This window comes from Numida meleagris, chromosome 4, assembly GCF_002078875.1.
Source record: "Numida meleagris isolate 19003 breed g44 Domestic line chromosome 4, NumMel1.0, whole genome shotgun sequence".
NCBI classification, from domain to species: Eukaryota; Metazoa; Chordata; class Aves; order Galliformes; family Numididae; genus Numida; species Numida meleagris.
In genome coordinates this window covers 22,803,656-22,829,302 of record NC_034412.1, presented here as the reverse complement: position 1 = coordinate 22,829,302, position 25,647 = coordinate 22,803,656, and the positions used below count along the sequence as shown (strand labels likewise).

The window sequence follows — 25,647 nt, the reverse complement described above, 5'->3', positions numbered from 1 at the left end:
AACCATGTTCCTTAGTACCACATCTAAACATTTCTTGAAGACCTCCAGGGATGATGACTCAACTTTCTCCCTGGGCAACTCGTTCCAGTGTCTGACCACTTTTTCAGAAAAGAAATTTTTCCTAATATCCATCCTGAACCTCCTCTGGTGCAACCTTAGTCCATTCTGTCTCTTCTTCTCACTAGTTATGTGGGAGAAGGAGCCAACCCCCACCTAGCCACAGCCTCCTTTCAGGGAGTTGTAGAGAGCAGTAAGATCTCCCCAGAGCCTCCTCTTCTACAGACTGAACAATCTCAGTTCCCTCAGCTGCTCCTCATAAGACTTATGCTCCAGACCACTCACCAGCTTTGCTGCCCTTCTCTGGACATGCTCCAGGGCTTCCATGTCTTTCTTGTAGTGAGAAGCCCAAAACTGAACACAGTACTCCAGGTGCAGCCTCACAGGGGGATGATCACTTCCTTGCTCCTGCTGGCTGCACTACTTCTGATACAAGCCAGGATGCCATTGGCCTTCTTGGCCACCTGGGCACACTGCTGGCTCATGTTTAGCCAAGTGTTGACCAACATCCCTAGGTTCATTTCTTCCACACAGTCTTCCAGCCATTCTGCCCCAAGCCTGTAGTATTGCCTGGGGTTGTTGTGACCGAAGTGCAGGATCTGGCACTTGGTCTTGTTAACTTCATCCCATTAGTCTCAGCCCATTAATCCAGCCTGTCCAGATCCCTCTGTAGGGCCTTGCTACCTCCAGGCAGATCGACACTTCCTCCCAGCTTGATGTCATCTGCAAACTTACTGAGGGTGCACTCAAAGCCTCTATCCAGGTCATCAATAAAGATTAAATGAGACAGGTCACAGTACTGACTCTTGCAGAACACCGCTCGTGACCAGTCACCAGCTGGCTTTAACTACATTCACTACCACTCTCTGGGCCTGCCATCCACCCAGTTCTTTTCTCAGCAAAGAGTGTACTTGTCTAGACCATGAGATGCCAGCTTCTCCAGGAAGATACCGGGGGAGACAGTGTCGAAAGCTTTGCTGAAGTTTAGGAAGACTACATCAACAGCGTTTCCCTCTATCCACCAGGTGAGTCACACGACCACAGAGGGAGATCGGGTTGGTAAAGCAGGATCATGAACCCATTTTTTCTACACCTGATCCCCTTGGTGTCCTGCACATGCCTTGTGATATCAGTCAAGATGATCTATTCCATAACCTTCCCAGGCACCAAGGTCGGGATGACAGGCCTGTTCACCCTTTCTGTAGATGGGATTAATGTATATATGGCACACTAAACATGTGCAGGAGCTGATTTGCTGTACATCCACACTTCTTAGCAACTAGAAACCTGCTAGAACCATCAGATGTTTTTTATTTTTTAAAAAGAGTGGACAAATCTGAAAGTCTTAAACTTAGGAGTGGAGGAGGGGGAAATGTTTAGAGGACCATGAATAAAAGATGCTGCAGTGGTCAGCTGATTATACCCGATTTCAATAATATTTGGACATCTTAAGAAAATTGAAACTTGGCTATTTTAATAAGGCTTTAGATTTTTTATATCTCTATATATTTATATTATTAGTAGGTGTGTATTCAGCAGATGGTCTCATGTCTTCACAGAAGGAGGAAAATGAGGATGTTCCCCGTCAACCTGACAAGAAATGTTTAAGCTGATATTCTCAGAATGCCTTTTTGCAAAGTGATTCTGGACAGAAGAGAGGCAAAGTAGTAGTGGAAAGCAGGTAGGAAGTCATACAGAAAGAGAAAGCAGATCTTTAACCCAGCTTTTTTTGAATCCCCTACTTCCTCCTGCCCTGTGGCATGAGCCTTCACATGCAAGGGCTTAAAGGCCTTTTTCTGAAAACAATAGCAATTGGGCAATACTTAAGATTGTGAAAATATCATGCACTCTGTATGTTGGAAGTGTAATAAATGTGTAGGTTGATGGTAACATAAAACCATAGTGATATTGTATAACATAGTGTAAGATTTACTTTTAATTGTTTGAATTCCAGATAATACTAATAAGCCATGAATTCATGACAGAAATGTTCACAGCAGAATTTGTTTTTTCTAAACCAGCTAAGGGAATGCAGTTTCTAGTGACTCTTGTATCAGATGCCATTCTGAAATTACTGGTTTATTTTTGAGAAATTTATCTTGGGTATTCCAGATACATTTTTAGAAAATGTGTCTGTAGGTGTTCATGTGAGTGCAGAGTGCTGCAGTTGCTCTATGCTTACTGAAGCTTTACTGCCCACTAGCTGCTTTAGTTGTCTGTCTGGGAAATCTCAGCCTCCGTTGCTTCCCTTTCTCACCTGCCAAGGGCTTGTATGACACGGTGGCTTTTGGGCCAGGCTGTGCAGAAAGACATTTTAGAAGTGCATCAGTACGTATGGTAGTCTTTCAGTAGAAGGTCCTTTTTCTTGGGGTACAATGTGGAAGTCCTTACAAATCATTCTAGAAGTATCTCCTATGCTTGAGTTTAATAGGCAACTATATTGTTTTCTTCTGCGTACAGCAGTAAACTGTAGAAAAATGAATTTTTGTCAGAGGTAACTATGAATGTAGGGTATAAAAATGGGCAGTATTTCACCAGTTGTATCTTTGTCTTTGATGTAATTGTGTATTCCCCTTCCTTCCTAGATTACAGTGTATATTTGGGAATGAAATACGTAGTGCTAACTTGTTTAATTATTTTTTTTTGCAAGAACCAGCATTTTTGTCATTATTCAATTAATTACTGAAGCTCTATCAAATGTTGTTTCTTACTGGTAGGAAAAATTTAAAGATGATGTGGAAATTAAAATGGGGATCTTCCATTCACTTGTATTTTGAAGAGCTTTATTTCAAGATTTCTGCATGCTTTAGACATCTTGTGCTGATCAATATATTCCGAATTCCTTTCAGAAGCAAATGTGTATTTAAAAGCATGATAAAATACATTTTGCAACTTTTATACAAAATGTTTAATTCCTGATATCGGATTTGAATCTATTTGCAACTGTACGATTCAGTTGGGTAAACAGTATGCACTTAGCATTTTACTCTTCTGTACGGGTAGGTTCTGAATATTTCGTAGCTGAATACAAAGGAATGTGAAATGATAACTTAGGGATGATGTTTCAAGGTGGTGTTTCAAGAAAAAGTGAGAAAGGAGTGACAATAAAATGTGTTTGTTCTGTTAGGAAAGCACTTGGAGTAGTCACATGGCAGTAAGAAGAATGGTGTTGAGATAGGTATTAATAGAGTTAAGTTCAGAAGTGTGACTGTGACAGAGATGAAAGACATTCTGCAGCATAAGGAGATGGGGAGTTAGAGTGGCAGAGAGCTTGATGAATTGTCTAGTAGAGTGGAGAAGATTAATTCACTGAGGCTGAAAGAGGCAAATACATGGAGGATGCTGAAGATGTGTGAAGGATGATACATGGCAATTTACTTCTGTCATTTATCTGCGGATGTGCCTACTGATTAACGGAGACCCCTGAAACTATGCAGTGAAAGATCTCATTGGGGGACAGATCTCAACACTGACTTAGTAGGAACAGGACTTTGCTCTCTGAGCTGCCCCACTGAAAAACATAGTATGACTTCTCTAACGAGAGAATCAGTCTGTAATTTTTGCTTTGTTTTGTCAGGTTAGTTGAAATGGGAAATGAGTCCTAAATTGCTTAAATACCATGAATTGAAAGGCGCCCCAACGTTTCAGGAAATAGTTTTTTTTTTAAGTAGTTGTATGTGTCATTTTTTTGCAAACCTCTAGCATGTCAATGTCAAATTTGCCAAAAATACTAATAAATGGTATTTATAAAGATACTACAGAGTATTCAGTGCTTGAAGGTCTTTGAAAGTTTTGTTGTTGTGCTCTTCTGCAAAAAAATGCAGCTGAAACAATCTGCGGTTTATCCATGTGCTAGTGATAGTCTTTTTAGATGGCATTGTTATGTTTGATTCAGAGATCTTAATACTGCTTGTCTTAGTTGCTTCAGTTGTATGAAGATTGGGTCCGGCTTATGTGACTTGAATTTAAATATTCAAGTCATCTCATGCTCCCTGAAAAGTTCTACATTCAAAGTTGAGTCTAGATAATATAGACACTAGAAAACATAATGGCCCACTTGCTTGAAGTCCCCTCTTGATAACTGGAATGATATGAACAGTGTTTAAATATATGGCTGTGATAAAGTATAGAAATAAAAATAGTAGTTTAGGCATAGTAGCTACTTAAGCACACCAGTATGTCACTTTAAATGGGAGCAGCAAGTGGATCCATATGCTTAAACACAACGTTCAGGAGGTTATTTGAGCAAAATAAATAGCTGTCAGAAACTGGAAATCCAACAGTAGTGAATGCTAGAGACAGAGGCACAGTCCAGAGTGGGATGTGTGAGAGGGAAACTGAGGGGCCTGAGATGGAATATTAAGAGTGAAGAGTCAAAGACAAAAAAACAAACAAGAAATACTTGTGGTGTGTTGAAAGACTGTGAGAGAGTGGGTAGGTCCCCTGGGTGTGATACTCTGTACCTGGAGCTGTCAGCTGCAGGGCTTCATACAGCTGTGTGTGAAGCATCTGATGAGAACTACTTCAGGCTATCAGACCTGGGACTGGATCACTGTCTTTTTTTCTCTGTGACAGCTCCTTCATAATGACTGCTTTCTGTCCCAAAAGCCCGTTTCACCCTTCCCTGTTAACTGCAAGATCCAAAAATAAATTCTGATTTTCCCCTGGATATTTTTTCAATATTTTGACAATTCTCAGCTCAAGCAAATGTCAGATTTAGGGACCTATGAGTATGCACCTATATGTATGTGCATTCCTCAGGATCCCTGAGGAACATCAAGCTTTTTGTCTCTTCAAAGATGTGGATGGATGTTGGTCTTTCTGAGTCTGACAGATTGCTTGGCTATAATACCATATCTAAGTAGTGTGATCAGGATTACCAAATTTATGCTCTGGTATTGTAGAGAAATTTATAGTACTCCTGAACCTGCTATACAAACCATCATTATATACAGAATATTAAAAAACCTCTAATTTTCATAATGCTTTTAGATATTTAGTTATTCTGTTCTGTTCAGAATCAGATTAGCAACTCCTGTGAAGTATTCTTTGCCATGCCAAACTCTCTGTTTCCATCATCTCATTAAAATTCCCAAAGTAGGAAATCTCCTACTTGGCCTATGAAGAGGAGATTGAAAACCAGTCTTCAAGGTCATATCCTCTATAAATTCTCCCCCCCTACCCCATTCACCTGATGGCACTTTTCATGTTAATGGCTTCTTGCTCTCCATTAGTCTTTGCTAAATTACTGCTTGGTGCATTTTCTCTAGCCCTGCCTCACTAAATTATAGTGAAAGCTTTTTCAGCATCAGTGAGTTTCCATTTCAGGGCTGTTCGACAGCCTCTTTGAACAGGAAAGCGCTTGGTCCTTTCAGAGCTTCCTTTCACTAGGATGGGTAGGTTTTTCCAAATGTTGCATACACTGTCCAAACACTTTTGTTTAAAGGCTCTGTGTAGCAGGAGATCTGGTCTTGACCTGTCTGCTAAGGAAACATGTCTTTTTACTGTGGAAGGTTAAGAAATCAAAAAGAGGTGCTTAGGACAGATCTTTCCTGGTCAGGGCAGAGCTCCCTTCTTTGGCCCTTTGCAGGAGACATGTGGCCGTGGGCCCTGGGAAAAAGGAGAACAGGAATGGAGCCCTATCAAGATTTTAAAAATAATTTACCTTTCTAGTTTAAGATATAAAGTTTCTCCTTTTCCTGACTCCCTTCAGTAATACCCACCCTCCCTCCATCTTTGTTCTGTGTGAGCCATGTCATTAAGGAACAATCCAGTCCCAGAGACATCCAGATTGAGAAGGCTCCTTAGCTGAGTGGCAGGGTTGGGCCGCGGACCTTTCTCCTACGTATTAGCTGCCAGACCAGGTCTGCAGTAACTCTTGCAGTACAATGGTATTAAATATAAATTTATAAGGGAATTTGCAAGTAGTTACACAGAATATCTGCATTAAGTGGTGAAACTGTGGCAAACTTGAATGCAGTGATCATGATATCCTAAAACCTGGAAGACATCCAGACATGGAGTGAAGTGGCACAAGCAGGCCAAGGAACTGTTGGAACCAGTGAAATGGAGTGAATAAGCATCAAAGTGTGTTTGATCATGATATTATGAGATATTTAAGGCATGATATGTCCACAAGATTGGAAAATTTATGGCCAAGGCAGAATACATGTGAGGTACTGGTTTATAACCATTCCCATACTACATCAGCCTTCCCCCCAGTCTTACAGAAGAGGGGCACTGTACAAGATGAAATTGAAGGACAAGAGAAAACACTTGAGCAATTTGACATTTGCAGAACAAGAAGGCAAGAGATATGTCAGAGGAATTCTAATGGCCTCACAGAATTCCAGTGATTTTGCAAAGTTTGAGGCTGGTTTCACATACCATCTTTCTTGGAGGAAAACTTCTGTGCACTGAAGTTCTATGGGGATTTTGTGGATTAAGAATTGTATTGCAGAAACAATATAAACTTTACATATGGCAATATGTTTTCTTGCACTAGGTCTAAAATGCAGCAGATGTGTTTTCCTTCAGAGCACAGAATTTCTTAGTCTTTACCAGTTACCCCTCCTTTTAAGTCTTCTGATAATTTCATGATTTGCTTGGGAAATGGTTCACCTTGTTGTTCTTTGTTTTGTTTGTTTTGTTTTATGTTTTTATTCCAAGCTTCTGAAGGGATCAATCGCATTACAGGGTTATACATACAAAGTTTCATGCCAAAGGGTATTTGTTAAAATAAGCAATCATTTCTGGGGCTTCAGAAAGTAGAAATTAAACAGTGGGAGGTATTTATTACAACAGATTTAAAGATCCAGAAAAAGGAGAAGTGGAGAACGTATCTGATAATAAAAATGCCTGTATCTTGAAATTTCTTCTGAAACAAAACCACCAATGCTGTTGGAATATTTCAGTGGTGATTTTCCTCCTGCTTTTAAAAACTTGGTATTTATTTTTCTGGATTTGACTGGGCTAAAAACATGATACCTAAATGAGTAAGGTACAAAAATGAATTGTTTTTGTAGATTCCAGATCAACTTGAAGATAAGCATTTGAGAAAGAAAATCTTTATAGACTCTTTTAGTTGAGTATCTGTTGCTGCCCATATGTTTTTTGTTTTAATATGTGAAAGTGAAAGTTAGATGTGTTTTTAGGATAGAACAGCAAGTGACCTTATGAGAGCAAATAAGAATAACTGATATAGGCCAGGATGTTAAAACATCACACAAATGAAAAGACTGGGCTATATTATAGTAAAGTGGATAGCTGCATATTTGAAATAGTTGTACCATGCCCTTTTTATGTCCGAGATATGTATGCGTGAGGGATCCTGTTATAGCATTTAAGGGAATTTTTGGGCTTTTGGCCTCGGTAATTTTCTGATGGAAATAAAAGTTGGCATAAATATATACCCAGTGTATTTAGAAGCATGGAGACAGTTGCACAGGGGTAGTAGATGGTAAAATAAAATACAATCTGTAGCTGTAGTTTACAGCTCCAAAAGTCATCTGTCACTGACTCATCCCTCTGCAGCAGGGATGCTTGCATATGTCGTACAAATGCATTGCAGTTCTTCTCTAGTCCAGGTGGCTCCCCAAACTTTTTTGCAGATTAGAGTATGGGGTTACACAGGTCATTCACAATGAACATATAACATGTGATAGAATCCAAATATTTTCTGTATATCCACTTTTCCCTGTCATACTGACCACAGTTTTGTTACTTTAATTCTGAACATTCATTTGCAAAACTCTCTGTTAATCTACCTGGAAAGGGAAACTCTAAATCGTAGTTAAAGACGTCATTGTAGTGCTGCAGTCAGTCTTCTTGCAGTTCACTAAATGTTGGAAGTCTGCTGTACCATAATGGCTAATTTGCTTTCCTTATCAAAATGATTTATTTGCAACTCTTATTTTTCATTGTGTTGCTTAGTAAAACCTTGCAGAGCTTTCAACAGGACTATAAAAACTGGATATATATGATAAAGTTTAACAATTTTTTATCAGAACTTTAGAATGACAGATGCACATAAAACATAGTTTGACCCCCAATTTAACTTATAACATTAGTGTGTTTGAGTTTCCATCACTAATGATCTGTGTTTAACCAAAAGAAACAAGATATGCATAGCAGTATGCCAAACAGCTGTAAGGAATAGAGGAAGAAATACAGTGACTTCAGTAACACTAAGAAGTAAGAAAGAAAAGAAAATCGTAACGTGTTCCAACAAAGACCTGCTCTTTGTCTCTGTTTGAGCCTGCACTCAGTGAGATAATTGAGAATATCGGTGGTCCCTAGCAGGTAAAGCTTAAATACCTTAAATACGTTATTGAATCAGGGCTGAAGATGAAAAATGTGGCTTTCAGGAGTGAAAAACAAGAGGATTGCTCCTTCTTGTGGAGGAGGCTAAATAGAAGGAAAAAAATCTGCAAGGTTCTCCCCAGAGTTCTGACACTGTAGGGGAAAAGGGTGCCAGAAATACAGACAAAATGAGTTTAATGTGCTTTTCTCACTCAGGAATGAACAAGTCCTGCAGAGAGGGGCACCTCTACAAGCTCAGGAAGGGTCCTTCCTTCTACTGAATAATGCACGTCCCTCACATTCTGTGAGGACACACAAGCAATTTACGTAAGTGGGGATATAACCAGGCATCTTCTCTCTGATGACCTATCTCAAAAGCCCCTGTTAACAAAATGAACGTCAGCTTTTTGAGATGCCTCATTAATCAAAATCAGAAATGTACTTTCTCTAGCAGTTCTTGAAGGTTGGCAAGCCCAGAGAGGAAACAGTTGCTCACTTTTATCAACCTTCAAGCCCCCAGAGGTGCAAACTTCAGGATTCTTCATAGGAGCTTAACTGAACTGAGGACTCAGGCAGATCCTTGAGGCAGCTCAGTTAGATCCAGCCATAAAGCTTTATACAGAGGACCTTGAAATGAACAAGGCAGATTTTTATATTCTTTGTTATTTAGCCTATCCTATTCCTCTCTTAGAAATTCCATTGCTGCTGCTGCGCATGCAAAAAAATGATGTACTGAATTGAAATCTGATCAGTAATATACTTAAGGAATGAAGCAAATTGTGGTCTTGTGAAGCCCTACTCATCTCAGAGGGTGCCTGGATATGTGTGGCAGCATGGCAGTGTCATGGTGAGCTGATTGTTTTGGTCCTTTGGTCTTTGTTGCTGGCATTTTTGTCCTGTAAAATACCTTTGGAGTCAATGTGATTGGAAAAACATACCTCTTAGGCATTTTCCTTCTTTCAAGGAGGGAATTTCAGGCAGACAATAGGCATGTGGTATTATGATGGGGTACTTTCCCTGCTGGGTAACTGGAGCTGGTTCCTGACAAACATCTCTCTAGCTATTGAAATGCCAGCATCAGTACTTCTGCCAATGGTGAGCCACCTGCTGAACACACACCAGCCTTTTTACTTGGAGAAATTTGGGAGGATAAATCAAAGGGAAGCTTTCAACAGAAAGAAACCTGTGTTCTGTTTGTATTGAGTTACTTTAAGTATTGTTCCACCTCTAATTTTCCCAGTAAGAGGGGGTTTGTGAGCACATGAAATTTTGAAAAGCAGTACCCAGCTTGTTTTCCTAAACTTAGTAATTTGGATTCAGTGTCTGTTGCAATCAGTCATGGAAGTCTTTTCCATCATGTCTCTTCAGGAATCCAGTGAAATTCGTTGTTCTGACTCTAAAAAACACCCTGAACAAGTCACCTTCTTCAAGCAAACTTGTCCTTTAAACCATCTTGTGGCATTTTATTAAATAAGTTTGCAAAATAATCTATAGAAGGAGACTGAAGAAAATAGATGTTACAGGAAGGATTTTTAGTTTTTAAGCATTATTTGCCTGTATCTGTGTCTAAGGCCAATGCCTTTGCATTTTATCTAGATGTTGATACACTTCTGAGTGTATCATGGAAGAGTGGACAATGTATGATCCGTTTAACAGCCTGCAGCTGTGCTGTGGAGCAATACCAAAGAGTGTTTGAGCTGAAAGTTGGATGAGGATACTGTGTGTTGCTGTGTCACCAGGCTTGGTGGATAGGAGTTGTCTAAAAATCTGAAAAACATGAAAGCCACTGACTTAAACTACTTAGATGAAAGATCGTGTACATAGACATAGCTAGTGGGCTTTTATTTTTTCTGTAGCTTATTTTACATGGGTATCCTTATGCAAATTAACCCAAAGAGGAAGGGTGAGTGAAGTTGGTAGTTTTACTGTACTGCAGAGTGAATTTGGTGCGCCCCAATCTGAAGCCAGAAGAAACAGCTGGAAGTTGTTTTGGCCTGTGATTTGTAAACTAGAAGTATGCAGTGACTGCCATTTGGAGCCTCGCTGCCATGGTGAGTAACAATCCTTTTCCAGCAGCTGAAGGCTGGAAGTGGGTGGGCACATGCAGTGCAGTCCTTGAGCCAGCTGGCTGCTCTGGGTTACAGTCCATGCTGTTGAGGACACATGGTTGCATTATTACTGTTTTTTATGTTTTCTTCATTTTAAAGTTCTTGATAAATGCAGCTTTAATCTAGATTTTTTAAAATAGGATTTTTTAAAGTCTTATTTTATGACCTTAGCCCTCAAATGGCACTCGGAATTGTATTTTTTAAAATATTTCTACATTATCACATAAGCTCAGAGAAGGAAAAAAAATCATCTTTGTTAGGTTAACCGTATTTTCTTTGGCTGTTTTTCTCTTAGATTTTTAGAAGGGAGTCATGATAGACCACCAGACTAATTCAGCTGGAAATCATGAAACAGTTCATGACCTTCTGAAACAAATATGTTAGTTTTCCTACTGCCAGTTGAACTCTATAATCAGAGGGTTGAGAAAATTCTCCCTAGAGACTCCTGTCTGGTTGCTCTTCAGTTAATGAGAAGATTCCCAGAAGAATGAAAAGATGCTTAAAACTGAGTAGATCATATTCCTCTTGCTTTGTCTTGGAGGACTTAAGATTTTTGGTTCTTTCATCTTAGATAATGCAAATCTTTAAAAATATTATTCTTTCTCTATAGCATTTAGTACACCAGAAGAAAACAAACAAAATACCTCAATTTCTTCTGTGTCCCAGTGTATCTGGCAGCTCTGGAGTGTTTCTGTATCAGGAAGCATGAGCATGCAGGGCAGCAGTTCATCAGAAGCAAGTTTTGGAGAGTACTTAGTACTCTGACGGAAATACAGATCAGGTCTGGATTCTAGAGGTACATTTTATGTTTTGTACTCACCTAATAGGTAACATATTTAGTGCTCAGTGTCTCAGTGGTTGTCAGTGCTGCTGTGTAAATCATGTGACAGTAACTCTGCAGTGCTTTTTGATTAGATTCCTTGATTGCCAAGCCCAGTTGTGTCAGAACTGCGATGCTTTGAGCCCCAACAGACTGCTAACCTCAGTGCCTTCCCTTTGTCTGTCTGATGATGGCATCATACTCTTCTGGTCTTGATAGCTGGTACAGTCTGTAGCTGGCACAGCTTCTACTTTCTCTGTGGTTTTTATTTTCAGGAAGGCTGCACAAACAGTTTCTGACCCCGATATGTTTGGAACTGTCCCTCTCCTCAGGTAGTATATAGTAACATCTCTGCATATCCACATTTTCCTTAGGCATTAGCTCTGTCCTCACCTAACTGCACTTTAGAGTTCCCAATTTTCATTTGGCAGTAGTGCACAGCTGCTACAACTTCCTCCAGAACACTTGTACTATCCATGGTGTCCTCATCCTCACCTAACGCAATTTCCAGTTACAAATTTTTTTTGCAAACCCAGGGAATTTGGAGTGCTATGATGAATGACACAGCCTCACGAGTGTCAAGCCATTCACCCAGTGGTGAATGTGCGGAGATTGTTCGGGAAACTGTGCTTAATGTGCTAAGTATCTCATTTCAAATGTACTTATAATAAAAGCAGTTTGCTTGGGTAGTCAAAGGAGAAGTGATGTTACCCTTTTATTCTGTCCAGCAGTATGTGGGAGGAAATTAACTGCAGGATGTAATCCTAGAGACTGCAGTAAGACTACCTGCTAGCACACATAGTGCAGTTATTCACAGCATTGAAAAGCTGCTTACACATGTGGGAAAGTAACTCCTAAGGAATCTCAGAAAGAATAAAGTAATTGTTTTGCACCATCTCCTGGCAACAGCAGTTCTCAGTTGGTGCTTTACATGTGTGATCACCACAAGTAGTTACCTCCCTGGCTAGTCTCAGATGTAGCATGCCCTGGCTTTCTTTCCAGACAAGCGTAGCTTGAGTTCCATCTTTCACTGCATATTTCACTAACAAACGTGAATTCTGAGAAATACGTGGCTACAGTTTAATATTCAAACTGTTGTGAATAGAAAATAGCAAAAATCTGTGCAAGACTTTGGCACCAGAGAGTTCTGCTCATTCAGAGGAGTTGCAGCCATATGTACTGAGTATCTGTTCTGAGGAAACCAAACTGACAGGGAGCTACTTTGTTAGAACCCAGTATAAATCCTGTCTAACACCATGCACAACTTGGATTGCTGGGCCAACATACCTTTGAGGGCTGACTACATTTTTGCAATATTACTCCAATATGTCAAAAGTAAGCACAGAATGAAGCTTATTTGGAAAGATACTGGGTATTTGCCTCATCCTATAAAGTATTTTTTACAGAAAATATTATCCAATTTGTTATTTTTATTAGAAAAGTTTTTTTTTATTTTCTAAGGAGAAGTTGACTTTTCAGTTCACTAAGTATCTTTGCAACTGTACGCAGGGTTTTAGCCTGAAAAATAAATGCACACACTTTTTCTGTGTGTTTATCCTGAAATGTGTTTTAAAGAAATGTCCTTCAAAACTCTTTTACATGTGTAAGCCAGTTTGGGTATTGCAATGCTACTTGATGGAGGTGTGGCTTCCAGTTATCACTTAAGTGACTGATCAAATTAATCAGATAACATCATTTCTGCTCCCAGTCTTTGAGGGTTATCAGACCTCTTAAGAACTTTGAAGATAGTTTTGTGAAGAACCTATCTATCTGTATCAGTTGAGATTGTGAAAACACTACTAGTATTTTCTGTCGTGTATATTGTCAGAACATTTTAATGAAGTAGTTGTTATTGGAAAGAAAATTTAAGGCATAGCTGTCTCGCTCCAATATACAGGAGGGAGAAGGGGTTCTTTTAGTATATGTACACCTGATGGCGAGATTAAGACACAATGGGTCAAATGTTAGCCCGACCAGTTTATTACAAATCCTAGTAGCTTAGGGAGATGGGGAAGGGAAGGTGGGCGATAGAAAAGAGATAAAAAAGCAAGGAGTCTTTGTAGAAAGCAAGAGAGATAGTCACCACCAGGGGTCCAGCGTTGTTTGTAGCGCAGACGTTGATCTTGGGTGGTGGGTCATCAGGGCTTGTTGTTTGGTTGCCAACCGCTTCAGTTGATGACCGCTTTGGTTGACAACAGCTTTGGTTGATGACCACCTCCAACAGCAGTACGAACTTACTTATAAGTCCAGATTAGTCGAGTCAGCTCTCTTTGGAGTGACAGTCCAAATCCAAAGTGGTTGAGTCAGCTCTCTCTGGAGTGGTAGCTTCTGGCTTTGGGATCTCAGCAGAAAACTCCTTTGTTCCCATCTTCCGGGCCTTGCCAGCAGATAAGAGGGAGCAGGGAGGTGCCCACCTGCATCCTGTTTTTCACAGGTTACTATGGTATCATTCCCCAGTCTCCCATACCAAGCTGGCGCTACTTGGTCACAGGCCAGATCTTCCACCAGTAAACACTCCTGAGCACTCTCTTCCTGAGGCAAACAGCTCTGAAGGAAATGCTTTCAAATGTTCACATGGTGATGCTGATTGCCACACGGCGACACCCACCATTTGCCTCCTTGGTAAGTCAGTTAGAGTCTTATCACAAAAGATACCTCAGAAAGCAAGCTTTGAGCCAAAAGAACAGAGGGGTTCGGACAATAGCTGATATAGCTGAAGTGCAGCTACAGTTCTCAGCTCAGTTATTTTGGCCCATCTCCTATTAATACTATGAATTCATGTTAAATAGTAGCTGGCACATTTGAACTTTACAAGTATAAATTATATTAATTGGAATTCTGATAGCCATTGTCCTCAGGCCTTTTACTATTCTTCCAGATCATCTTACCCTTGTGATGCCAGAAGTCCCTTGGACTTTACTGCACAGATATTCCCAAAAAACTCCACGCTTTATTTATCCATCAGTGGAAGCCTAGAGGTATCATAAAAGGTTAATGCCACATCTAGTCTCTGGCTTTTTGCTGATCAGCTGTTACTAGTTTCACTTGAAGCTGCCTTGTTTAAAAAAGAGCAAGTAATTGCACTCTAAATGCTGTGTATACAAATAACATACACATGTACTGAAATGCAGTATAGAGAAGTGATAAACAGCTAAATTTAATAGCTTTCTCAATCATTTTGTTCACAGTTTGAAGATGAAATAGGAAGCAGTTCAAAATCAAATTAGCAAGCTGTAGCTATTTTGTGAAGCATAACAACTTCTTCAAGTTTTCTCTGTAAACTCTTCCAAATAGTATGTTCTTTAAAAAGATCAGGGCATGAAGACAAGGAAGGCTTGATTTGTCACAGAACAAATGCAGAGCATTCCCTAGACTCTAATACATTATTTTGCAGTTAGTTGCAACTTCATTATATGTTGTGGATTTCCTTAAGGATGAGGCCAGCGTGGCCACTAAGCCTGAAAAAAAGTGTGGTATAGTTACTGTTTCCAGCTATTTGGATATATTCCCCAGCATGCGAATGGCAGAAATCATTATTTAATTTCAGGGCAAAATGACCAGAGCAGAACAAAAGCTTGATACCCGTCACTGGACTGTTCTATTCTTATTAAGGTGTCTCTTAGACTTGTGTGTCTCCCACTTCTTTTCCCTTTGCATTACCAGCCTGTGTAGCAATGAGCCTATTTTGAACTTGGTGATATCACTTCTATTACTGATGCTTCCAGAGTCAAATACTTATTAAAAGAACACAAAGTTAATTGTATTTAGTGTTTGTCAGTCCCACCAAAAATAGGAGCTGCCTATTTCTTCCCATTTTCCCTGTGCAATATTGCATTGTAAAGAAGCAGTTTAAGTTTACAGAAGAGAAAAAAGTGCTCTAGGAATGTTTGATTCAGGAAAGGAAGTGTGTTTAATGGCTAGGGACAGAAGTCAGAAGATGTGATTGTTTCCTATATGATGGCACAGCTGTGCCAGTGCTGCAAAGAATATGTTTATGTGCATGTAGAAGACAAAACTAATTTTAATGCTATTAGATAAGTTTTCAGATGGTACTTAATAGTGTTGGCTTCCATTGCTGATACTGGAAGTAATTCTCCCGGTAGACTACCTGGAAGCTAGTTGTCCTCGAAGTGCTTTTGCTCTGCCCGCAGTAACATAGTGGGGCTGCTGCTCTGAGACTCCATTGCAGCAGGACTTCTCATGTCCAGCCTTACATCTGGCCAGCTGCTGTCTGAGCTCCAGTACAGGGAATGTGACAGGAAAGACTAGGAAATCTCATTGCTAGACTCTTTTTTTAAGCCTTTTCACAACTTTGCATAAGTCTTTGTGAATTAAAAACAGCCTTAATTTTTGGAAACTGAGCAGAGGATTTAAGGATGATAGTAGTAGCTTGTAAATAATGCTACTCATTGATCTCTTACTAATCAGGTTGCACATGACTGGAGGCACAGAGCTTTGCTCTTCAACTTGAACAGAAGTTTGTATCAGCAAGTACATGATGGCCTGTTTATCTGATACTGTCAACATAGGCATGCTCATGGAGTAACTAACTGTGAAGACCTTGTCCCGAAGTGCAGTAATGGAAAGCTGCTTTCTTTTTTCTGCCTGACCTGTATTCTTAAGGATTGATTAGTTCATGGGTGTCCAGTCTCTTGGCTTGCCTGGGCTGTGCTGAGTGAAGAGGGATTGTCTTGGGCCACATATATGTAGGTTGCACCAAAAGTAATGTTTTCTATGTATTTCCTGGAAACTGCAATTGATACAAAGAGCACAATAATACTGTCGAATAGAGAAAATTCTCAGCTACACAACTCTGTTTTTCAAAAACAACCACCCTGCTTTTTATGTTATTTAAGATGCTATTTGAGCAATCTTTGTTATTTTTTGTTCGCATACATAAATGTTTAGATATTATTGCTTATCCATGAATATAGAACTCAGAATTTTATCGTGTGTGTCATGAAGATTCGTACAAGTGTGACTTCTTGTTGTATACATAGAACTCTGTGCATCAAATTTCAAATAATTTGTACTTCATTCCTACTGCTGCAAAATATGTATGTGTTGTCCCGTATTTTGGCAAACTGTAAAGACACAGAAGATTTAAAGGACATGAAAGCAGTAAAAGGTGGCTATTTTCAACAAATTTCATGCATTTTGTAACTTTGGAGTAAGTGCAAGATGTTGAGGAGAAAGGAACCAAATATTAGTGTGGTCCTAAGAGACCCAAGAAATAATGGAGCTACTTCAATTTGTCATTCTTCTTTCGTGATCACACGCAAATCTTAAATGTGCGCAGATGTTATTTCTGTATAGTTAGGTACAGTGCTGCCTTCTACTTTTGGTTTCTTGTCCATTGGTAAATATTCTCATTAATGTTTATAATACAGTAGTTTTCCTTGTTTTAGGGGCACTTCTTTTTATAAGTTAGCATGCATTTGGTTATTGCAGAAGGTAAGGAATGATGAACGTAGTGGAGAGGCGTTCTTACCTTGTCTGTGCTGTGGTGTGAGGTGCACACGGAAGCCTAATTGGCAGTGGCAGTAACTTGCCCTTCACATGTGTGTCATTTGCACTCAGTTTTAGAAGGCTAGCCTTGGAAGACTAGGGTTTCAGCCAGAGTAGGCCTGTTATATGTGACCCTCAGCTACTGAGCAACAAAAATGGCCCTCTGTGCACAGAGATGTCTGGTGCTAACTGCCTTTATTTTGGGAAGGTCGTTCCCACCCTAGTGTTACAATATTAGATTCTTTCCTTTGGTCTATACCATTGCGTAAAATCTGCTTCTGCTTTGTAAGCACATGATAAACGTTATGAAGAAAATTCTCCTCGTGAAGGTGATGTTCATTAATGAGTTACTGGTGTGTTAGTTCAGACACCAGACATGGCTTTGATTTCTCCCTGTAGGCTTTAATCAAAAAAGTGGCTCTTGAGGAGCATGAGAACAATTGTGGTTTTCCATCTGCCTATCTATATTAATAGTAAATGAAGGAAAAATTTACATAATGTCTCCCTCAAATTCTGGAGATTTTTGTGACTTATTTCTGCTCAGAATCAATATGTTTGCATATATTTGTATATTGATTGTGGAAGGTTGAGATGAAGGGCTGTAAAGGTGACCAGATATTCTTTGAGTGTGCTTAGGCTTGGAATTCAACTTTTTGTGAGTGTAATGTTTGCAAATACGTACTACACAGATGAACTTCCTATTTCTTAGACCTTTGAGATCTAGGAGGTTTACAAAGCACCACAGAAAGTATATTTAAAGTACATAAATTATCATCTTTATAATAAGATGCTAAGGTAGCCTCTCCTGTGCAATCCGAATGTAAACCGACTACTTCCAAAACCCTTCAACTGCTTCAAGCTGTGCTGTTTCTAAGATCTGAGAACATCCAGCTGATCCAGTAATTTGATTCTCTTAACATCTCTTAATGCCTTATAACAAGAAAAAAAGTCCTACAATTTTCCTTCTCAAAGATGATTGTCAGATTAGTCATTGACAAATAGTGATAAGGAAGCATATGATGGCTTATAGATGTTTGCAGTGTACCTACAATCAGCAGGAATGTTTTGGTACCATGCACTTGATGTTCTGGCTTTTTTTGCAGGAGGGATAAAGCTATATGCCATTACTGTTTCTCTTGCACAATGAAAAATAAGTTACAATCTTAACTATTTCAGTTTTATACCTGTCTCAAAATAATGCCATTCCATTTAATTGCATGCAGAATTTTGACACACAAGGGATATTTGAAAGTAAAGGGCTATGTGGTTTCTAGTCTACAACCTAGTACCCCAGGCAGCTCCTGAAATCTGTTTTGTTGTGAGGTACATTGTCACTGACTCATCTTTCACTGGGGGCTGTTATTTCTCAGGAAACAGAACATACTTGTAAATTCATAAATGTGTTTCTCTTATTCAGATAAGGAGGGTGATAGTTGCAGAGTTTACAGAGGTGGAAGGCAAGGGACAACAGTGTAAGAATCTACTGGAGAGAGTCCCTGCTTCCATAGCCTAATGGTAAGCTGCTTATCTATAAGGGATAAAGTGAAGTGTCTTTTCAGTGTGATAAATAAAAATGGTGGTTAGAGTTTTCCTACAAACAAAAGTAAATATTCGTATGAATTGTCAAACAAAAAAAATTTAATGGTACAGTAGCACACGGCTGACTGTACTACAGTTAAGTTGTGTCAGTGTTTCCATCACAGATCAAGTTAAGATTTTTTAACACAGCTGTAAAAATCTAGTTCGTTCTGAAGCTTGGCAAGATGTTTCTCTGCCCGAGAATGAACTTCCTTCTTTTTAAATGGAAATGCATTTGATTTCTTGAAATTGTTCCAGAGTGTTGGTGGTTTAATATCAGTGAGAATGCTGAAGTGATTCTCAGGCAGAAGGAAGCATCTCGTGCATGTGTAAAGTACTGATGATTTAATGTACTATGAGATATCTTGTATTATCTGTCTGATTAAATTGCCCTTTGTGGTGAAGGGATTGTAATGCTCCTTGTGACAAACAAGCTAATTGCCCAGAGATGCAACAGAGGAAGGCCATGAGCAGGCTCTTCTACAAAACTTGGCCAGTGTGTGCTAATCTTACAGTATTGTGCCAGCTCCTTTGCTGAGCTGATCTTTGGGCAAGATCAGTTTGTGTTACATTGCTCTGAATCACATGTTCAGCTGAATGCAGAGTAGGATTAGACTGAAAGCCCATTATCTGGCCAGTCCTCAGGAGGCACAGAGTGATAGGTCTACTCCCTTAGCAGGAATTGCGTGCCGTCCAGGGAAGTGTGAGCATGATTTATGTCAGAGGCTTTTTGTTGTACAGTTTCCAAAGAAATCAGTGGAAATAGTTCAGATTACTGTCTTCTGTGTCATCAAAAAGTAATCTTGGGAATTGATTCCATGCTTGTTACTGTCTACAAGTTCTAGCACCTCAGTCAGTGTATCATAGTTATGCTGTGCAATTTGAAATGCCTTAACTATAGCATTTCTTAAATCTTTTTTTTTTTTTATATCACTCAAAAATGGTGTAGTTAAGTGAAATACTGTTTTCCTGAACTTAAAATTTCATTTCATTCTTTGTTCATAGAGGACTTGATGTCAAGTTCTGCCTAACCCTTGGCTGGAGCTCAGGCCAAGCTGATGTTAACGTTGAGAGGATTTCTTCACACAGCATCTTGCCTTTATCCCTGATTTGTTCTCTGCAGGAAGTGCATATCAGCCATCCACTTACAGGACTATGAAATAAAAGCTTCAACTTATGTTTGCATTCAGTTATCTCAAGCTTTTGTTGAGCTGCTGTCCATCAGCTTTATCTGAAGTTGCTCTTTGTACGTTAGCTTTGTCTAGTCCTTCATTGTACCATGTATCCACCCTGCATGTCAGCTGTGCAGATGTGCACATATATGTCTAGACAAGATTGAATACAACACAAATTCCTTTACACTTTTTCCCATTTTTGGTGTGGTATTTCATAACAGTAGGTCGTCTGGGATGAAAAGCTAGCAAAACTTTAAGCCATCATTATGCTATCAAGATTCTGCTTTCACAAACAAATTATTAAATCTTTTCAAACAGTTGCAGTTGAGAAGTACGGGTAATTAATGAGGATCAACATTTCCGTACACTGATGAGATGTACATGTTATTCTTTGACTTTTTTCAGACTTCACTGCATCTTTATTACAGGTTTACAAGAAGACATGAAATGAATTTTCACCCTATATTTTATTAAATGCCGATATCTTATTATTATTTATATGCCCCTGTGCAGCAGTAATTCTGTGATGGGTATATTATAGACCCCTCCTGTTACCAGGTATTCCTGTCACAGTTCCGCAGTTGCATCGCTTCTGTAAGTATTGTGCTCTGCAGTTTTATAGAGACATATTCAGGACACTGAAAATGTTACAGTCGTCCCTAAGTACTTGAAACCAACAGTGCTTGTTGATGTAAGGGATGTTCTGGTGATGTGTCTAGTTGTTTTGCCCAAATGCAGTGTCAGTTAAAAAAACCATTTAGATATACCTGACCTGTGCCCACTGGAGTCTATGGAAATCTAGCGGTGACCACTAGAGTTTGGGCCAGGGTCTAACTAGTGAGAATACAGTAATCTTTCTCAACAAAATACATATGTGTTAAGACATTTCTTTATTATGCACATGTAATATTTACCTATCTTTTTTGTCATATTACTGATGAAAGCTGTATTAACTATTAGCGTGTTCATACTGTAGACTTTGTATACCTCTTGGTGTCCTTGCCTAGGACAGTATTACTCCTGTGAGTTAGATGCAAGCTGCTTGCTGTTAACCTCTAATATCTTTCTTTCTCTCTCTCCTGCCCCTTTTTTTTTAGAGGCCTTTGAGTCCTTCCTGCGCTTAGCTGAAAACCGTACAAGATCCCTATTTGAGACAGCTTACAGACCTATGGCAAAAGAAGCAGCAGAGCCTGTTAAAGAACTTTTTACAGACATCTCCCTCTACATCTTGGGTGAAGAGACTACGGTGGAAAATGCAGTATTACGTTTTTTTGACAGTCTCTTTCCTCTGGTGTATAGTCGGCTAATAAATCCAGGAATTAATGATTTATCAGAGGACTATACAGAGTGTCTGCGGCTTACAAGGCAAGACATAAATCCTTTTGGACGCTATTCTAAAAACATGGTTACAGAGCTGTCAAAATCTCTTTGGGCAAGTAGGATGCTCAGCCAGGCCCTCAGTCTGGGCACTGAAGTGATAAATACTACTGAACATGCTGCTCTCACCAAGGAGTGCAGCAGAGCTCTAGTGAGGATGCAGTACTGCCCACATTGCCAGGGTCTGACGCTAATCAGACCCTGTGTTGGATACTGTCTGAACGTGATGAGGGGCTGTTTGGCCAGCGTGTCAGAACTGGATATGCAGTGGAGGGAGTATATCTCCATGCTGGAATATCTGACTAATGAAATGGCGGCCTCGCATGATATGGAAATCACACTGACAGGAATCTGGAACTCCATCAACGAAGCCATCCTGCATGCACAGTTAAATGGACCACAGCTTTCTGCTACAGTAAGTGCTCAGTGATCACTCCCTACTCCCATCTATAAATTTCATTATTGAATATTTGAACAAGTTTGTGCTGTCTGTGGATCAGGTTTTGGTTTTCAACCAGATCTTTGTTAATAGTCCATGAAAATATTACAGATGTGGTTCAGTAGAGTCTGCACTGAAATGAGAGGAGGGGTCGGGTAGTGGTGTAGAAGAAGGTTGGTAAGCCAGGTAGCTCTAGCTTGTCTGCAGTGTATTATACCTGATATCAACAGCATATTTTCATACTTTAAAATATACGATCCTGGAATTCTAGGAACAATATTCCCCTGGCATGTAAGTATTTGTAACGTATGGAGACTTTCCATAGGCAGTAATATAGGGGGTTAAAACAGCGTGTTTCTAAATAAGCGCAAAGAAATTAACTTTTTCGTAATTTTGCAGTCACTTCATTTTTGTGCTGATGATTGAGACATGAGGAAGGTAGTAGAGGTCTACGGTGAGTACCCTCCTCCAATGAAAGGTGGAAAAAGCAATAGGAAAGATACTTATTTGACAGCATTTACATTAACAGAAGAACAAAATACACTAAAATAATTCCATCTTTTTTAAGTGGTAGATCAAGGAGGACATAACTAGGATGGCAGAATTCTCATAAATAATAGCATCATCTGACTGATCGATATTCTCTCAAGGTGTTGAAATTTATGGCAGAAATTACTGAAATGAGTAATGATGTAGCTGATGACATCTCTATGAAGTTTAATATGACTGTCTAAATGTGGTAGTGTGGCCTTAAGGAGGAGAAAAACTAATTTAAAAAGAGAAATGCAGGTAGATCTCTCTTAGGGATGGAATTCTTGCAGAGAACAAATGAGAAGGAAATGCTCAGATATGAAAAGTTAATTCCTACGCTGAACTCGGTTCGTCTATTATGTAAGAGAAAAATAGGAGCTGAAAGATTCTATGCAAAGATATGGCAAGGGTGTTTCTGAGCCTGAGAAAATGGCGGTACATTTGTAACCTTCCAAGATACCTAGTGCCACAGCTCTCTTGAGTTTGGAAGAACTGTTGGAAACAGAGACTGACTGTGTATATGTAAATGATCTAAAAAAAAATAAGTAAATGCCCCCACTCTTAGTAATCCGATAGAATTTTCACCGTATATTTGAAGTTATCTTAATTCCAGTTGCCCGAGGTTCTGCTTTTCCTTTTCATTCATGGCACTCGTACCTGCTAGTTTGATAAACAAGGATAAACATGAAATATTAGGACAAGATTTGTCTACTTTCTTAACTACTACACTATTGGCCTTGGAGCCTACGTGTGTTGTAGAACAGATCTTGCTCCTGCTAATGTCTCGTTGGTAGCATCGTAATGTATAACATAAAGCAGTGTTAAGTCTAGAACTCATAATGAACAATATTCTTACATCTGCTCTCATTTTCCCTATCAGATTTTTTATGTGCAAGTCTAGGAAAATAAAAATATATTCTTAATTAATACAGTAATTAATAGTTTTATCTGAGTGTAGATAGATGATACCTCTTAAATCATCACACTACTTCATTATTGATTACACAGTAGTAACTAGGAATAAACTGTAGCTTCCTGACTACTAGCAGCAAAAATGGTCTGACAGATATTGCCTGCAGTACATGCAACATGCTGCAAAATGTTAAGATGTAATTCTGCATGGCATTTATAAGCCTCTTCAGATGCTTGTTTAGCTTACTGATGGAGTAAAACGCATACATAATCAAGGTGAACACCAGATAATTACAGATGAAGTCAGTGAGTGTATTGCTTCTAGCTGATTTCCAAGCAATATTACCTCTGAAGCGTCTTTGACAGTTTAATGGATATTCATATCATTTTATTTTACTTTGGTCTTTCTTGCACTAACTTGTAACATTTTCTTTCTTCCATTCAGAATGCATTCAGACAAAGCTGTTATTTGAAACTACATTATTTTTCCCAAAGTTCTTTTTCTCCCTGAAATGTATGTGCACAAAAAAAAAAAAAAAAAAAAAAAAAAAAAAAAAAAAAAGTTTGAGTGTTGCTTTTAGGGACTGCTCTGTCGGATAGCAAAGGATGTTTTCTGTTTGATAATGAGGACTGTATGCCAGTTTCTTATTCTCAGTCTTTAGCTTTTTCAGGGATCAGATTTCTGCAGGGTAAGATTGTATTTTGAAGACAGAGCGTGTTCCACTATTTGAGCAAATGTTTAGTCTGATATTGATGTAAAACTTTACTGATTAGTTACAGAGGATAACTGTTATTTAGAAAATTGAGCCTAATTAAGTTGTATTTCCTTCTCTGAAGAAACGGAAAGGAGTTCCATATCCAGCTTCAGGATTTCTTTCTGCTTGATGGTTTCTTGTAATCTGGCCCCCAATTCTCAGTTATACGATATATACCCTTTTGGACTACTCTAAGAAGGTTTTGTACTTTATTTTTTCAGAAAAAGATGAATTCTCTTTTCCCTTCATATAAATGTAGAGACCTTTTCCTGTGCATGTAGTTCAGCTTCTGCAAAAATAGAAATGTTTAACCTATGTATAGTTTCCATTACAAATGCTGTAATTGGTTTCATTCAGTTATAAATAATCTATGGAAAACTCATTCAGGAAAGCAGAGCACTCCTAGTAATTTTCATTTTTCCTGAGGCAGCCTTAATTAATGCACCTGCCCTTTTGGAAAATATTTTACATTTTTTAATAGGTAATGCAGCTAAAAATTAGAGTTCTTTTTTAAGCTTGCTGCCTACCTGGATGATAACAAAGAATAAGAAGTTACATTGTTTTCTTTCAAATGAGAGGAAGGAGTGAAATAAACCAATAGAGTGCATAGTGTACTTTCCTCAAATGAGGTTCAGTCAATTACTATAAAATTATATATTAAAAAAATCCTATTTATAGGAAGAGCGCATTATTACAAGAGAGTAACCTCTGCTGATCTCTTCCATTGCAGCCAAGAGAACTGCCCCATTTGCTGGGATAGCATGTGTGAAAGTTCACCTTTAAGATATTAGTAACCTCTCCTCAGATTCCTGCAGAATGTGCCATGCCATTTGTTCAATGATACTGGCTTGCATCCAGCTTATTTAACCTAATGTGGGCCAGCCATGGTCTGCAGCATCAGCAATCACAATCATTACTTTCTGCTGCTGAAATCTAATTGTCTTTCCTATTGGTAGGAGCCCTGACTGCTTCTTGGAGCCAGATAGAGAGGCTGAGTTTGTTCACCCTTCCTCATCATTTTTGAGACTTTCTCCATACTTTTTGTCTTTCTGTGTTTTAAAGGTGGGTGTTGATTTCTCATGTATTCAGTCTACTGTATTGCTATAGACCAAACTGTATTTTTGCATCTTTCCTGCTTTTTTTTTTGTTTGTTTGTTTTTTTTATTCCAAGTGGAAATAAAATATCCTCAAGTGAAATGCGTGGAGGAGGGTAGACAGTTCTGAAATCATGCTGGCCTCTGGTACCTGGGGAAGTGTATGTGCTTGCTTATTCATTATAAGTCAAATTCCCTGTCTCTCCTAATAAAATACGGTAGTCCTTAAAATACTTAAATTATGATCACAGAAATATTAAAAATAATCATTAAAAAAAAGTGCAGGTCAGTCTCTGTTGATCAGGAACATGTGCTTAACCTGAAGTGTCTTGATTAAAGCACTTTATGTGAGGGATACTCTTGTTCACAAGGGGGAGTCCTGTATTACTGCTTGTCTATCACAAGTTGTTATCTGTAACAAACACTGTTGGTGCTTGTGCTTCCTTGAATCAAGTCTCCCAGAAAGGTGGCATTCCTGCTGCTCATGAAGCACCTAGCAGGTTGAGGGACATACATGCAAACAGGTGATAGGAACTGAATAACATACGAAGTATGAATGATTTCTGTTGGATCTGGTTGTGCTAACTAAAAATTTGCACCTCTGGTGGTACTGAACATATCCCAGTACTGCAGTTTTGGCTTAGTCTGGAGCATGGCATGGTGGTCTTGCTTGCAGATGTAGCGCTGCTGACTTTTTCTTGGTCTGGATCTGAAGGGCAGAGATGGTATGTGGGATTGGTGTCGTACCAGACAGATAGTTGCTGTAGATTCCATGCCCTGCTCAAGCACAGATTCCCTGTTACTTTAGGCAGTCTGTGGTTACAAACGGAACTGGATCTCCTTTGTGGGTCTGAATACATCATATCCCTATGTCAGAGGAGTGTTCTGAGGTCCAATAACGAAAGAATGGTTCTTTCATTTACTGAATTATCTACCTGTATTAAATACACATTTTTGCCCATGTTGATAAGCTCTGCGATCCTGGGTCCCCT

General features: G+C 39.1%; 1 protein-coding gene across 9 annotated transcripts in view; it reads left to right on the top strand.

The window, feature by feature from the left end:
- Positions 1–25,647, top strand: part of LOC110397772 (glypican-5-like) — a 409,202-nt gene that overhangs the window by 60,872 nt on the left and 322,683 nt on the right. For 8 of the 9 annotated variants that reach the window (XR_002437961.1, XM_021394557.1, XM_021394558.1 and 5 more), the window contains exon 3: positions 20,645–21,339. Coding sequence is in view for 8 of the 9 variants with exons in the window: in XM_021394557.1 (XP_021250232.1) it covers positions 20,645–21,339 (695 nt within the window). In the remaining variant the exon portion in view is untranslated. Of the gene's footprint in view, positions 1–18,215; positions 18,310–20,644; positions 21,340–25,647 lie in introns of those variants that run through there. The other variant, XM_021394560.1, reaches the window with a different exon arrangement.